Source organism: Phyllostomus discolor, chromosome 6, assembly GCF_004126475.2.
Source record: "Phyllostomus discolor isolate MPI-MPIP mPhyDis1 chromosome 6, mPhyDis1.pri.v3, whole genome shotgun sequence".
Lineage (NCBI taxonomy): Eukaryota > Metazoa > Chordata > Mammalia > Chiroptera > Phyllostomidae > Phyllostomus > Phyllostomus discolor.
The window spans coordinates 65,605,987-65,620,307 of NC_040908.2; the positions used below are offsets into that span (position 1 = coordinate 65,605,987).

At 39.2% G+C, this 14,321-nt stretch overlaps 1 protein-coding gene across 3 annotated transcripts in view; it reads right to left on the minus strand.

The window, feature by feature from the left end:
• Positions 1 to 11,341, minus strand: part of ANAPC1 (anaphase promoting complex subunit 1) — a 76,558-nt gene extending 65,217 nt beyond the window's left edge. Inside the window, exons 1-7 of one of the 3 annotated variants that reach the window (XM_028514638.2) lie at positions 11,116 to 11,341; positions 8,727 to 8,963; positions 7,519 to 7,677; positions 2,957 to 3,008; positions 2,646 to 2,746; positions 2,119 to 2,201; positions 971 to 1,044 (exon numbers count right to left, since the gene is read on the minus strand). In XM_028514638.2, the coding sequence (XP_028370439.1) occupies positions 971 to 1,044; positions 2,119 to 2,201; positions 2,646 to 2,746; positions 2,957 to 3,008; positions 7,519 to 7,677; positions 8,727 to 8,939 (682 nt within the window). In that variant the 5' untranslated portion in view covers positions 8,940 to 8,963; positions 11,116 to 11,341. Of the gene's footprint in view, positions 1 to 970; positions 1,045 to 2,118; positions 2,202 to 2,645; positions 2,747 to 2,956; positions 3,009 to 7,518; positions 7,678 to 8,726; positions 8,993 to 11,115 lie in introns of all 3 variants that reach the window. The other 2 variants (XM_036028285.1, XM_028514639.2) reach the window with 2 other exon arrangements.
• Positions 11,342 to 14,321: the final 2,980 nt, after the last annotated feature.

Below are 14,321 nucleotides of genomic sequence, written 5' to 3' on the forward strand. Positions count from 1 at the left end.
TATATATACTTATGCTTTTACAAACTCAAAATCACTCTGTATTATTCTATATCTTACTTAGCATTATGAATAATCAATTCCCAAGGTCACTAAATATTATACAAAAACATGATCAATAATGGCCACATGCAATTCAATCACAGGTGCTAACATGTTTATTTGGGTTGTCTGTAACTGCCACCAATATAATATAGAATCATCAACAAATTTTTTCTGTAAAGACCAAAGAGTAACTAACTAGTTTAGACTCTATGGACTACATACTAACTCTGTTGCATAATCATTTTTGTTTTTTCTGCTTCCTTTAAACAGGTAAAAACTATTCTTAGCTCTTAAGCCTTATAGGCTATTGTTTGCCAAGCCCTGATACAGAAGATAAGTATCTCAGTGATATTTCAAAATATCATGCTTGGGATAAAGTCCTAAAGTAAAACATACAAATTTTTTTTCACTTTCTATTCTTGTTAGTCGCAATTACTTATCATGTTTGGATACACTGAAAATTTTTAAATATACATCCAGAAATATTTATAGCAAATATTAAAAGTTCTAAGCCCCAGTAAATCAGCTTATTATGAGCAGGGAAAATGAAGTATTAAAATTTACACAGTACAGGTCTAATAACCTATTTTTCTCAAAAAAATAAAATAAACAATTTTAGTTCATCTATCACTCATTTACTTATTAATCATTCTACAGGTAGGTTAGCAAACATCAGTAATCCTGATCCACTTATAGGCCTTATTTTTAGGAAAGAATAACTATTAAAACAGTTAATACCATGGTATTCAAGAAGTTCTTGCCTTAACACGAACTATTTTCATAACATAAAAGTTATTTTTGTAAAATGCTTAAATTATTATTTTTATAAGCAAGTCAAATTTTTATAAGCGCCTTAATTTTCTCCCTTCCCCCAAATGCAAAAAAAAAAAATGAGCCATGAAAAAGAATGTATAAAAAATACACTTACTTCCAGATTTACAAACTAGTGGGGTTATTTCATCTAGTGGATGCAGCATGCTGAACATAGTGGGTAAAGGTTCTCTAGTAATAAACAAACAATCAATCAACACAAGATAAATCCATTTATGCACAAATTCTGCACCTTCCTTGCAAAAAAGTATCTTCTCCAGATTAAACAAGCAACTAGAAAACTAACATCCCAAAAAGAAACCCTCTAAACTTTTTACTTAGTGTCTTTCATAGCACCTTCTATTTCATTCCTAGAAATCTCCTCTTATGCAGGAAATGCACACACGCAGTAGAAAATCCATACAGCCCAGGCACCATCTGTAAACAGCAGTCATCACATTACAGAACCAATGGGGTAAAGGGCAATAAGGTAGTCTTTTTTTGTAACCTCCCTTAGCAACAATGTGTCTTTGGAAGCTAAGAAAAAATGTTGTCTCTTACACCTATTTCCACAGGAATGCACTTTTAAAAAAATAAAAGAAAAACTTTAAGAAAATAAAGAGGCTGCATGTTTTTAAGGACTGGTTGAAAAAAGGGGATGGAGGGATAGGCCTTCTATCGAAACACAAGAAGAAATTAAAATCTGTAAGCAATTTTCTGAAAACATATTATCTACTACTTGCACCACACTGTGACAGGCACTGCCTTCAGGGAGCTCATAACTGATTCCAGAGACAAGCAGACACACCAGCAATAGGCACCTACCATTTCTTGTGCTTCTAATGCATACTAAGCTCTGTGACAGAGGTTATATACCTTAGTTCATTTAATCCTGCATAAATTCTAAGAGGTAAATGATAGTATTTCTGTAACAAATAATGAAACTAAAGCCAAGAAAGCTCTAATGATTTGCCCAAAATAGCACAATGAAAAGATGGTAGAGCTAAGAATCGAGTATTATTATCTTTAAGAAAGCCATATATTTGTTCGACTTTACAATTGGGAGGTAAAGGCTGTATGTGATTCCATATTAAGTGAGGAGTAGAACTCAGGAGTGTGCAACACTGACATGAGACAAAATGGTATAGATCTATGCTGTTACCATGGAAATTATCATCATCCCAAACTCTCAGGGAAACAATTTCACCTCAGAACCAACACAAAAAAGCCCAAGTAATGATATTCTGAACTGAGTAAACTGGATACCTGGGTGGACCTGGAGGTAGCTCATGTGAAGAACTGCTTCGTTCGAATAGTAATCCATATTTGGTGGGCCAAACATTTGCAACCTACCCCATAAAAGGGTGGGGAAAACAAAAATAAAAGAAGCTACTCTTCATAACATGTTTTTAGGAAACTATAAAACACTAGATGTTCTTCCAGTTTAATACGAGCTTTACAAAATAATATGATCATTAACTATAATGTTTTTTTAAAATAGTTTTAATAAGGAAGTATAAGACAAAATCGAGTCTAAGAAAGAATTAAATCTCAATTTCCTGCCAGGGGCAGCAAATATCAGCACCAAAGTGACAATGTGACAAAACTTTAACATTAGCATTAGGCATGAGAAAGCTGAGAAGCAGGATAAAGACCAATACTATCATGTGCTTAGTATAACTGAAATGCACCCCTGATTAACTATAAGACAGAAAAGTAGCAATATTTCTTAAACCAATTAATTTAAGAACAGTCTCCAGCCAAACACAAAAACAAGAAATACTCAAGTTTACCTGAAAAGGTAAAGAAGCAATGTAATCCTTTCCCTCTATGCTGTGCACATTGACACATGAGCTTTGCAGTATACACATACACTTTTCTACTTCAGCAGTACCTACAAGAAAATAAGACGTTATGGAGGTCTTTTTTCAAAAATATCCCAACAATCACAAATGAAAATTCCCAACAACACAAATTCTTTAAGGAACAATATAAAAATGCTTAGGCAAAACCACTATTAGTAGCTACTTATTTGGAACAATAAAATAAGTGAGACACACATTTGGAAGCAAAAAGTGCAATAAAATTTCAAAAAGAAACTTACTATAGGCTTTTTCAGACTTATCCTGTGATATAACGAAGTCACACCATAATGCCTAAAATTAAAACAAAATGTTTACCAAAGAAAATTATACCTAAATAACAACCTATTAACTAAGGGTATCTACATAATAACTATGACATCTATATAACAACTGTCTCCTCACATTCACTATGGAAATAAAAAATAGAAAATAAAATTAAAATAATTAATGACTAATTATATGATAAATTATACTAATTAATATAAGATACATTATGTGTGCAAATAAATTTTATGAAAAGACAAAAATTTTTTAAATCTACATGATAGAAAGAAGCCTTGAAATACAAGTGACTTCAAACAGTGGCTCAACCTGTATTTCACCCTATATCCTAAATAAGCTAAAAATTATCAGAAGAGCCATTTTATAATCTCTAGACTTACTTAATGATCTTATTCTTAGACATTCCTAGACTCACTTTAGAAAAATCTTTAAAAAAACTAACTTTTCCAAACTAACATTCACCTTACAAAATACAACCTGGGAAAAGCCATTCAGCTTTCATTGACATGTTTAACAATCACTTACTGAAATTATTTAATGGTATTTTATGGGTCTTTTTCAATTGTGGCAAATATACGTAACATAAAATTTATCACTTTAATAACCATCTGGAGCTGTACAAAATCAGTGCCATTAAGAACATTCACAAGCCCTGGCTGGCGTAGCTCAGTGGATTGAGTGCGTGATGCGAACCAAAGTGTCGCAAGTTCGATTCCCAGCCAGGGTACATGCCTGGGTTGTAGGCCATAACCCCCAGCAACCAACCGCACATTGATGTTTCTCTCTCTCTCCCTCCCTTCCCTCTCTAAAAATAAATAAGAACATTCACAAAGTTGTACAATCTCGTTGCTATCTATTTCCAGAACTTTCCCATCATCCCAAACAGAAACTGCCAATTCAACCACAACTCCCCAGTTCTCACCCCCCACCCACTTCCATTCTGCTTGCTGTGTTTATGACTTTCCCTACTCAAAGCACCTCACGAAGGTGTAATCACAGTATGTGTTACGCTGCGTCTGGCATTAACGTCCTCAAGGTTCAGCCATGTTGTAGCACATGTCAGAATTTCCTTCCTTTTAAAGGCTGAACAGTATTTCATTATAGGCATATACCATACATTGTTCATCCAGTCAACTGTCCATACACTCCTGGGATGTTTCTAATTTTGACTACTGTGAATAATGCTGCTATGAACACTGGCGTTCAACTATCTGTCTGAGTCCCTGCTTTCAGTTTTTGTGTGTGTATACCCACAGGGGCACTGCCAAATCACATGGCGATCCTCGTTTAACTTTGTGAGGAACCACCAAACTATTTCCCACAGCGGCGTTTTTCACTTTGCTGCCAGCAATGCACAGCGTTCCAAAGTTTTAACATCCTCACCAACATTTTTTTGTTTTTTATATAACAGTGGTATAAAGTAGTATCTCGTTGTGGTTTTGACTTTCATTTGCCTAATGGTTAACAATGCTGAGCACTGTTTCATGTGCTCATTGGCCACGTGCATATCTTCAGAGAAATGTCCATTCAAGTCCTCTACCTGGTTTTAAACCCAACTGCTTTGTTGTTCACTTTAGGAAAAACCAGCATCAGAGCTGTACTGCCACTGAAACATCCAAAATCTAAGCTGTGTTTCTAACTCGTCTCAGCTTCCTTTTATGGAATCCCATCCTCCCAATCTCTGAAAGCAGACAGTAGTTTCAGTCTCCTTCATCCCTCACGTCTAAGAGATGGCTAGCCCTCTGCACGTTCCACTCAGTTCTGTCTCTCACCTCTGTCTTCTCTCCTCATGGCGCCAATCCTCTGACAAGTCTCTCTACTGTCCAGTCAATCACACATACTACCACCAAAGTAATATCCTCTGGACATACAGAACTGAAAATGTACTTCCCATTTTAAGGTCCTTGGCAGGCTCCTCTTGCATACAGTTTAAAATCCAGGTTCCCAGGTACATACAAGGCCCTTTATTTTGGATCCACTCTGCACCTGGGAGCATCTCTCCACACCCACACTGTGTACCTCCATTCCGAATTTAGAAAACATCATGTTTTTCCATTAACTCTTTTGGCTGTGATTCCCTCTACCTAAAATACCTTTCTTTTCCCAACTTCCAACTGAAACAGCAACGTCTTTGAGAGTTCCTCCCTTCAGGGGACACGCTCTAACCACTGGGTCCCTCATGCTCTAACCACTGGGGACACACAGCTATTATACAATACTTTATCTGAACATAGAATTTTAGTTATCTGTTTATTCATTCATCTTTCAACAGTATGAGTTCCTTGATGGCAGACACTGCATATACATCTCTGTCACCCCAGCACCCAGCACACTGTCTGAAAAGTGACACTGAACACTTGCAGAATAAAGGAAGGAATAAACTAAATCTAAGTCACATACTTCTGGTATTATTTCTTAACCAAAATATTAAAATATCTTTCCCCATACTACTGAGAAGACTAAACAGTATGTTTTCTAGACCAAAAGGGGTGAAATTACAAAACTTATGATTCAACTTGCAAGTGATCTTCAGGTAAAAGAAACAACACATCTAACTGCACATCCATGGAATCTAGTGAACAGGCAATTATTCCTTGGATAATTTAATATGGAAACATAAAAGCAAAAAACTACTTGGATATCACCATGCCACTTTTTACACCTATACCAACTATATGATTATGCTGGGAAAATTATCATCAAAACAATCACTGGCTTTGACACTCCTGGACAGAAATGCTTTTACACATGTCCTCAAATTTAGGAATAATTCAGTTTATCTTTCCAAGTATACTGTTAGAAGAGCACAATGTTCATTAGGAAATAGGTAACTGGTAAAAAACAAGCAAAAAGCAGTGTCTAGGTACCAAGATTTTATTGTTTGCCAATAAGGGACTTAAATTAGTCAAAAAGCCTTAAAATACCTTGCCAAAAGCCCAATGATTAAGCCAACTATTATAAATGTATTCATTTCCCCCCTCCCAGTTTTTATTCTAAAAATTCCCAGTAACAAAAGTTGAAAGAGTACAGAGAACACCTTTTTCACCTAGCTCTACCAATGGGTAGCTTTCTGCCGTATCTGCCTGTGTGCGTTTGTGTGCATGTGGGGACCGCAGTGGGAGAGATGCCTGAAAACCACCTATACCGTGACACACCACACCCCTACACACTTCATTGTGCACTCCCAAACAATAAATACTTCCTCCTATGTAACCAACCACAAAACCATCACCCTGCCTGAAGGGCAAAAAATTTTAACATCACCTAATATTCAATCCATTTGCAACGTTTTCAAATTTCCCCTAACAATGTCTTTTTTAGTCGATTTTCAAGAACCAGGATTCAAAGTTCATTCAACAAGGTGCAAAAATATTGCATTTGGTGATGTCCCTTTAGTTTCTTTTAACCTAGTTTTTTTTTTCCTTCATGACTTTATTTTAAAGAGACAGAATGCAGACTGTCGCCTATTCCTCTGAATTCGTGGTTTTTTTTCCTTTTTTTTAATTACAGAACATTTCAAATATATACAAGTCAAACAGAGTAACACAATGAATCCCCATCAGCCAGCTCCAGTAATTATCAACTCCTGCCTATTCTTGTTTCACCTGTACCTTCCTGCACTCATGACATTTTACAAATTGATTCTCTAGTTCCCCATATTTCCTAAAACTAGAAGTTAGGTTTACATACTCATGTCAAATATTTTTGGGAAGAAAACTGAGTAGATGACATCATGTCTTCATGCTGCATTACAGCTGTAGTACATAAGAATATTCCTTTTCTCCCTACTAGTGGTGGTAAACCCACCATGTTGTTGAGCTGGAGAACACATAGCTTCAAAGCAGATATATCTGTTCCTTCACCTTGGGTGACACCTTCACACCACACTAATACCCTGTTACCCAATAGCATTACTACCCATTTACAATCCTTGACTGAACCAGTGATCACACTGAAGAGTACAAAATGGTCATTTTCTAATTCTTCCACTCCTTCTATATTTATTAACTGACAATGTCCTTTAAATAAGGGTTTCCTTCTTTAGCTGGAAATAAACCTGCATGTCTTCCTAAAAAAGCTGGACAAGTAATACTTAATTCTGTCTCTTTAATCACTAATTTTTAGAATAAAGTTTAATAGCCAAGTGCAATGACAGCAAATTAGATTTTTTCCTTTCCCTTATTCTCTTTTATAATGACCTGCTTTTTATTTATTCAACAATTTGCAATGAAATATAATCTTGTGTTAATTTAGTTTTGTACCCTTAATGTCTTCTAAATTTTTATTGACAATAAACCAAATTACTCAAATGTTCAAACATTTCCTTTAAATTGACAAACAATAGTGTAAAAAAGTGACAATACAGAAAATAAATGAAATTTTTATTTCCCTACCATTATCTTCACCACATGTTAAAATGTACACCCAGTTACTAGGATCATTATGTTGTTTTCAAGCACAAGCTTTGTTAAAAAAAAAAAAAAAGGTCAATCAAACACTAAAATTCAAATCAACTCACCTGTTGAACAGGACTATCAACTGTAAAGGCTTTATAAACAGCCAGTGCCTGGCTTTTACTTCCTTTGCTCCAGATCACCATATTTCCAGCCACATAGAGTTCCTCATCATAATCCACTTCTCCAATTTCGCTTCCACCTTTTCTTAACTGCCAGCTTTCCTTCAAAATTTAGATATGTAAGACATGTTCAAGCACTGTGTTTATTTCTTTTTCAACAGTATGGAACAAGATTTATTCATTAAAATCAAACAGCCATCCAGATACAAGCCTCCTACTCTCTCTTTTTTCCTGTGGAGTAAGACTCAGTAGAGTCCAACTCTTAAAAGGTTTGATGCCACTGACTGTTAACAGAGTGGGGGGTGTGGGTGTATGAATTAGGTATCTTACAGGATTTCATGAATTTGCTCAAGAATTCTCTGTATTAAACACTTTATATTATACTACTATATTATGCTGCCAAAACTATAAACAAACAAAAATTATACCAGACCTATATATACAAAAATTAAACCAGCATGTTTGGGAGACAAAAAAGAAATAAGCATATTGGGGGAGGGGTGAAGAGGGAGCAGGGAGGTGCATATGGGACAATGGGGAGCTTATACACATGCAGATTTCCCTGCCTCACAAATGCACATCCATTCACCTTCCTTCCCTTGTCCCAACTGTCAAAATAAGCAAGGCAGAGAAAGGTTTAGATTTGTGACTACACAGACTTCCCCTCCCTGAGATTTTGGTATCCTAAAAAGTATGAAAATGGAATATGATGAGAATAACTGACTTTCAGACACACACTTATATCTCATTCCCCTATTTAAAAACTAGTACTGTAGCTACTCATGTGGCAGTTCTTTTCTCCTCTAGGAGCATGGAAGTTTTTAGCAGTAGGGACCATTTACAACTCTACTACCTAACCATCAAATAACATGAAATCTGATCCCCACATACTAAGTGGAACAACAGGTCTAAAATGGACCAGAATGATAGTAACTCTCATTATAAGTCCATGAGTTACATGTCTAACAGCTATGATGCTGTAATACAATAAGTTCATTATTTTTAGCCTTGATTAAAATTACCAAATCTTAACCTCTACCCTAGAAATACCATCATCAAACTCATTTCTCGGCTGCATCTAGTAGCCTTACATTACAAGTAGATCACATCTCTCTACATTTCAAAAACAAAACTGAGAATCTTAAGGGAACCTTCTGTTTCTCGTGGATTGTAACCTCCTGAAGAGATCCCACCAAGCCAGCAGCACCATCAGAAGACCATAACTCAGACGCTGGCTGAAGCTGACGAAGCTGAAGATTCAAAGCATTAGGGTGATGCTTGCAGTGGTCTCGACCAAAAGGAACAAATTCCTGCAAATCCCCAGCTGCAATCATTGTTGCCCTTTCTTCATAGAAGTTCGACATGGGTTCCAGATATCAACATTATTTCTGTATGAATTCAAACACACTCTGGTCAGCTGTTGGAGTCAAAGCCAAAAGAAAATCATAAAATGTTACAGAAGAACCATTAATCCTTGGATGAGTGTCACACAATCCTATGCATAACATTATATGTATACAAGTAATCATAACATCAAAGGGCGCTCCAGCTCTGACTTTTTCAGGTAATTACACTTATCATTTTACAGTTACATTACATTATCATCACATAATTAACATTACAGCTACACATTAGTTGCAGACGAATCAACAGTTAACAATATAGGAAACTATTGGGTTCAGACAAGCACTTATGTCCCACAACACCTATACCACACACTAATTTCTCCACACTTTACACTGAAGTATTTGGACAAGTTTTATACTAAATGGCTCTCAACATTAAAGGCATTTCTGTTCAGATGCTGGAACCTCATTTGAAAAGCACACGTAAAGGGATCACTGGCATACTGAAATGAAACAAACAAACAAAAACCATCTATTACTCCTAATTTATCAAAAGTTGAACTACTTACAGCTTTAAGAAACTATCAAATGTCATCAGTAATTTTGAGCTCCAATCCACCCAAACATATAACTGCAATCAATTCCAAGTTTTGGTCCTAACCCAAAAAATCAAGGCATTATTTGATTTGAAAAATCAAATAATTCTGGCAATGGGACAAGTCCTGCTTGTTTGAAAATTTATGAGTCCCAGCCTTGAATTATCATAATCTATTAGAGTTAAGTTTATTACTACAAAGAACTAGATGAGCTGTGCGTGGAAATATGGCCCTCTGCTTCCAAAACATTTCTATATGCAATACCCAGCAGACAGTCAAATTCCAACCCTATATAATGTGGCATATAAGGTAGGTGCCAGTTTTGTCTCCAAGACGCTTATATAAGAAAAGGGTTTTGTGCCCTGGCCAGTGTGGCTCAGTTGATTGGAGCATCATCCCATACACCAAAAAGTTGGGGGTTTGATTCCCGGTCAGGGAACATACCTAGAGGTTGCGTGATCAATCCCTAGTCTGGCATTATGGGAGGAAACCAATCATGTCTCTCACATCCATGTATGTCTCTGTCTCTCTCTCCCCCTCTATCTTACTCTCCCCACCCCCTCAAATCAACAAACATATTTTTTAAAGGGGTGGGGGGTTGTGGCATTACAGTTAAGCTGCAATCCTCAAATACAGAAACCAAAACAAACATTCATGTCAGCACTATAGACAACCATTAAAAACAGTGTTTGAAACACATTTACAATGAAAAGTGTAATGTGACTTAGTTTCTCCTCTGAAGTCTTTGTGGCACCAGCGGCTTTCTTGGCCTTAATATCTCAAAGCCTCTGGGGTTCCTATGCAGCTCCTCTAGAGTTGCCGTTATGTTTGCTGTGAATCAAATGTTATTTCTGAGATAACTGTTATGTTACAATCATGACATTTTTTCCTCCTTCCGAGAAGTCAGTATTGAGACCACTTAAACTTGGGACATGACTGCAAGAGTGCCTAATAAAACTTGCAAAAAAATCATCTGGTCTTCCTAAATTTTAGTCAACAGGATAACCAACATTTAAAACTTTGAGAGAAAATTACATAATTATTATAGAATTATCTTCACAGTACATCACTTTGTGCTGGTTATGGCAATATACTGAATACTCGTACAGTACCAGAAACTGATATGTGTACCAGTAGCAATATAAGCTACATATAAAAGCACCGTATTAAATTGATGTGCTAAAAACGGGACATCTGCATTGCTCACTAGGAACAAAAACTACTCTGCCAAAGGTAACCACAAAGCTCGTTCAAGAAGAAACCCAAAGGCACACGGAAGGTACCAGAGTACGTCTCAGCAAAAGGGCAGAGCTTCCTTGGCCTATCTAGGGGAAAGTGAAAAAAAAAAAAAAGACTAAGAGCCTGGGCCTCAGAAAACCCTGTCCGAAGGGAAGGGGCCGATCGTGGAGCTGAGGCCGCACCTGAATACCGCGTTTTACTAAAGGAGGCACGTGGAAAGGTGCATCGCAGAGCCCAGCCCACAGAACACGCAACCCCTGTGCTCCCGGTCTTCTCTCCGGTTCCGAGTCACCAGGCTAGGTAGTGTGCGAGAGTTGGGGACACGCGGCGACCACCAGCGCCGCCGACCGGGCCCTAACCTGAGTAACTCAGGACGCGTCAGGCGCAGCGAGCCCTGGCTGCGCCCCCAGGGCAACAGCAGAGTCGTTCACCGGGACTCCTCCGCCGCTGCAACTTTTCATTCCCTCTCCTTCCCCCACTGCTGAAGAAGAACGAGCAGCAGCTGAGGACGGCGGATGTAGGGTTCCCCAGCTCAGGAAAGGAGCTCAACTGGAAGCGTCCATCTTGGCTTCCCGTCCTGCTTCGCGCAGGGCCAGGGGGCGGAGCCTTGAGAAGAGGGTCTCACGGAAGGCGCGGCAGCCTGCGATCCTGGCAACAGCAGTAAGTCCCCATAAGGAAAGATCCTGGAGCCAAGCTGGCTGGGCACCACCTTCTGGCTAGGTATCAGTTCCTTCCCCAGCAGAGCATCCAGCTAGAAAGCAGGACCAAGTCAGCTAGAATCTGTATAGTGACAGGACCATCCTGGCGTCCACGTCTTCTCCAGGTCATGCCACTCGGAACCTGAACTGCCTCTTAAATCTGAACTAGCAGACTTTCAAGTTAGTTTTGCAGACCCTCAGATGGGATGTACCTGCCTCCAGGTTTGGGGGAAGAGAAGGAGCATGCTGATTTCCTCTTTGCTAGTGCACTTTAAACCTGTAGGACCCGACCCTTTGACAAGTTGAGAGAAAGTATGAAGGTCCTCACAAAAACATGGTGTGCAGTTTCTGAGCTTCACATACACACCCCCAGGTGATTCCTAGACATGGGTTAGGAACCTCAGCTTTATCCTGCCTTCCCTCTCTGTGGACTTAACTGTACAATATCACACTTATGGGAACTAGAAAACTTTCTTGAGCTCTCATCTCCCATTGTGTAGTATCTCTAGGTTAAAACTATCGATGGATATCCTATTACTTAAGAAATAAAGTTCAAATTCTTTATCCAGAAATGTAAAGTTGGCTGAAACTCTGTGTCTGAACTAAAATAGCCTCCTGAGAGTCCCCAAACACTTCTTGCACTTTGTGGCCTTGGTACATGGGCACATCCTCATCGCTTTATTTGGAATGTCAGCCTTCAGTATTTAACTCAAATGCCTCTTCTCAGAAGACTTCACTCCAAGAAGGAGCCTACTGAGGACTGAATACCTGTAACTCCCCCAAATTCCTATGTGGAAACCATACACTGTATGTGGTGATGTTTGGAGGTGGTACCTTCAGGAAGTGCTTAGGGCATGAGGGTGTAGCATTCATGAGTGGCATTACTGCCCTTCCACCAAGTGAGGACACAGCAAAAATACCGCTATCGGTGGTGGACCAGAAGGCAGGCACTCAGAAGATACTGAATCTTCCAGCTCCATCATCTTGGTCTTCCTAGCCTTCAGAACTGTGAAAAATAGTGTTATTTATAAGCCACAGGATTTAAGCTATTTTTGTCCTAGCAGCCAAAATAGACTAAGACCAGGCCTCTCTTTAAAATGTAAAGTAATATTCCTTGCACTCTAGTCATTTCCCTAAAACCAAAATATTCCAAACTGCCCTGGCCTGAGGATACAGGGGGAAATTTTTGATCCATGGGAATATCACTGTAGAAAGCAGCTAGAAATGAGTGCCCAGAGGGAAAATAAAGCAGGGCCCTTGCCATTACAATCTAACAAAGAACTTAAAACAGGAGGCGGAAAACAAAGGAAGTCATATCTCACCAGTTACCTGAGCAGTCCTGAGCCTGGTCTGATAAGATTGCCAAGGTCTTCCAAACATCAGAAGCAAAAATAGTGCAGCAGAAGGGGCGTCCTTGAAACTCCTTGCTGGGGAGGAAGCCTCTGTAACAACTTCTCTAACTAATACAAAGAACCTCTACTAACTGAGAAAGAAAGCCTTTCTAGTTGTGCATTATTTCCAAAATGTATAAGAGGGAGGAGGGGGAACCTAAAAGCTGACTAAGGTATATAACCTGTGAACCCCAGTAATCGGTGCATTCAGATTAGCTGAGTGCCCACTTGTAGCCTTCGCTCAAGTGTATAGAACAAACTTACTTAGTAACGAGCTTACTAACAACTGTATTTCCTTTATACGTGGGGCATTCAGACTAGCCAGGTGCCTGCTTGCAGTTTTGTGCTGTCTGTTTCATAAATAAACTTGCTATCTCATTTCCATGGTATGTGTTTGTCTCTCACTGGAATTGATGTCTTGAGAGACAAGAACTGAGAAACAATTTGCAGAGGGTCCCCAACTACAGTCTCTCCCAGTAATAGTAACAAGGCAAAAAGAAAGAGCCATTTCTTAAGTCTCCTTTCTTCTCCCTCCGGTGCACTGTCCTGAAGCATGGTTTCCCCACACAGCCAGTCAGATGCCCTGTGTGACTGCGTGGGCACACCTGCCCAGCAGTCAGCTGAGGTTCTGGCAGCCCAGTGAAGCAGTGCCAGTGCAGTACTTCACTCTCTCTATGTGGGGCTAAAGCATCAGTAAGCGTCAAACATGACCCCATCAGCTCTGTTTTCTAGGGAACCCAAGCAGCACAATCCACAAAGAGTGTCTTATGCTGCTCATTGGTCCATCTGTGAGGTAGCGTCACTGACAGAGTTCACCGGCTCTCCCTCCTGGGTGTTTCTTTGTCTGCCTATAAACCCTTTCCCAGATGCCTCTCTGTGGCCTCAGCTAATGATGTGCCTGCGAGGATACCAGGCCTATGCTGACAATTCCCCCCGCCACCCCGCTTCCAGATCTCCTAAAGACCTCTGGTCCTCAGGTGCCAGAGCAGTGGCTTCTTTCCTGGCAGAACGTGTCACTTGGCCCCTGCAGCACTCCAGTGGCACTGAGAACACTGCTTGCACTCATGGTTGACAAAGTCTCTTAAAAAAACAAATCTTCTGCTTCTGCCTCAAAGTGCTCTGCTCATGGGGGTCCAAACCATATGTCTGGTGGTTTCAGAGAACAACCATCTCCCGTTCTGTCCATCCTCCTCCCATTCTGCCCTGCTACCATTGGGCATCTGCTTCTACAGAACACAGGCACACTGGTGTAGACTCCTGCAGGCCACCAACTTGCTGCTCTTCCACTGTGTCCTCCAAACAAGGAACAATTCCCTTCAGGACCCCTGAGGTTGCACTTTAGATACAGATATGTCTGATTTAATATAGACCTCTTCTTTTGGTGTAGTAATTTCCACTTGTTAGCAAAACTCTCCAGATATAATTGGTATGCAAAGAAAATTTTGAATAGATGAAATCCTTATCTCTCACTTTTAA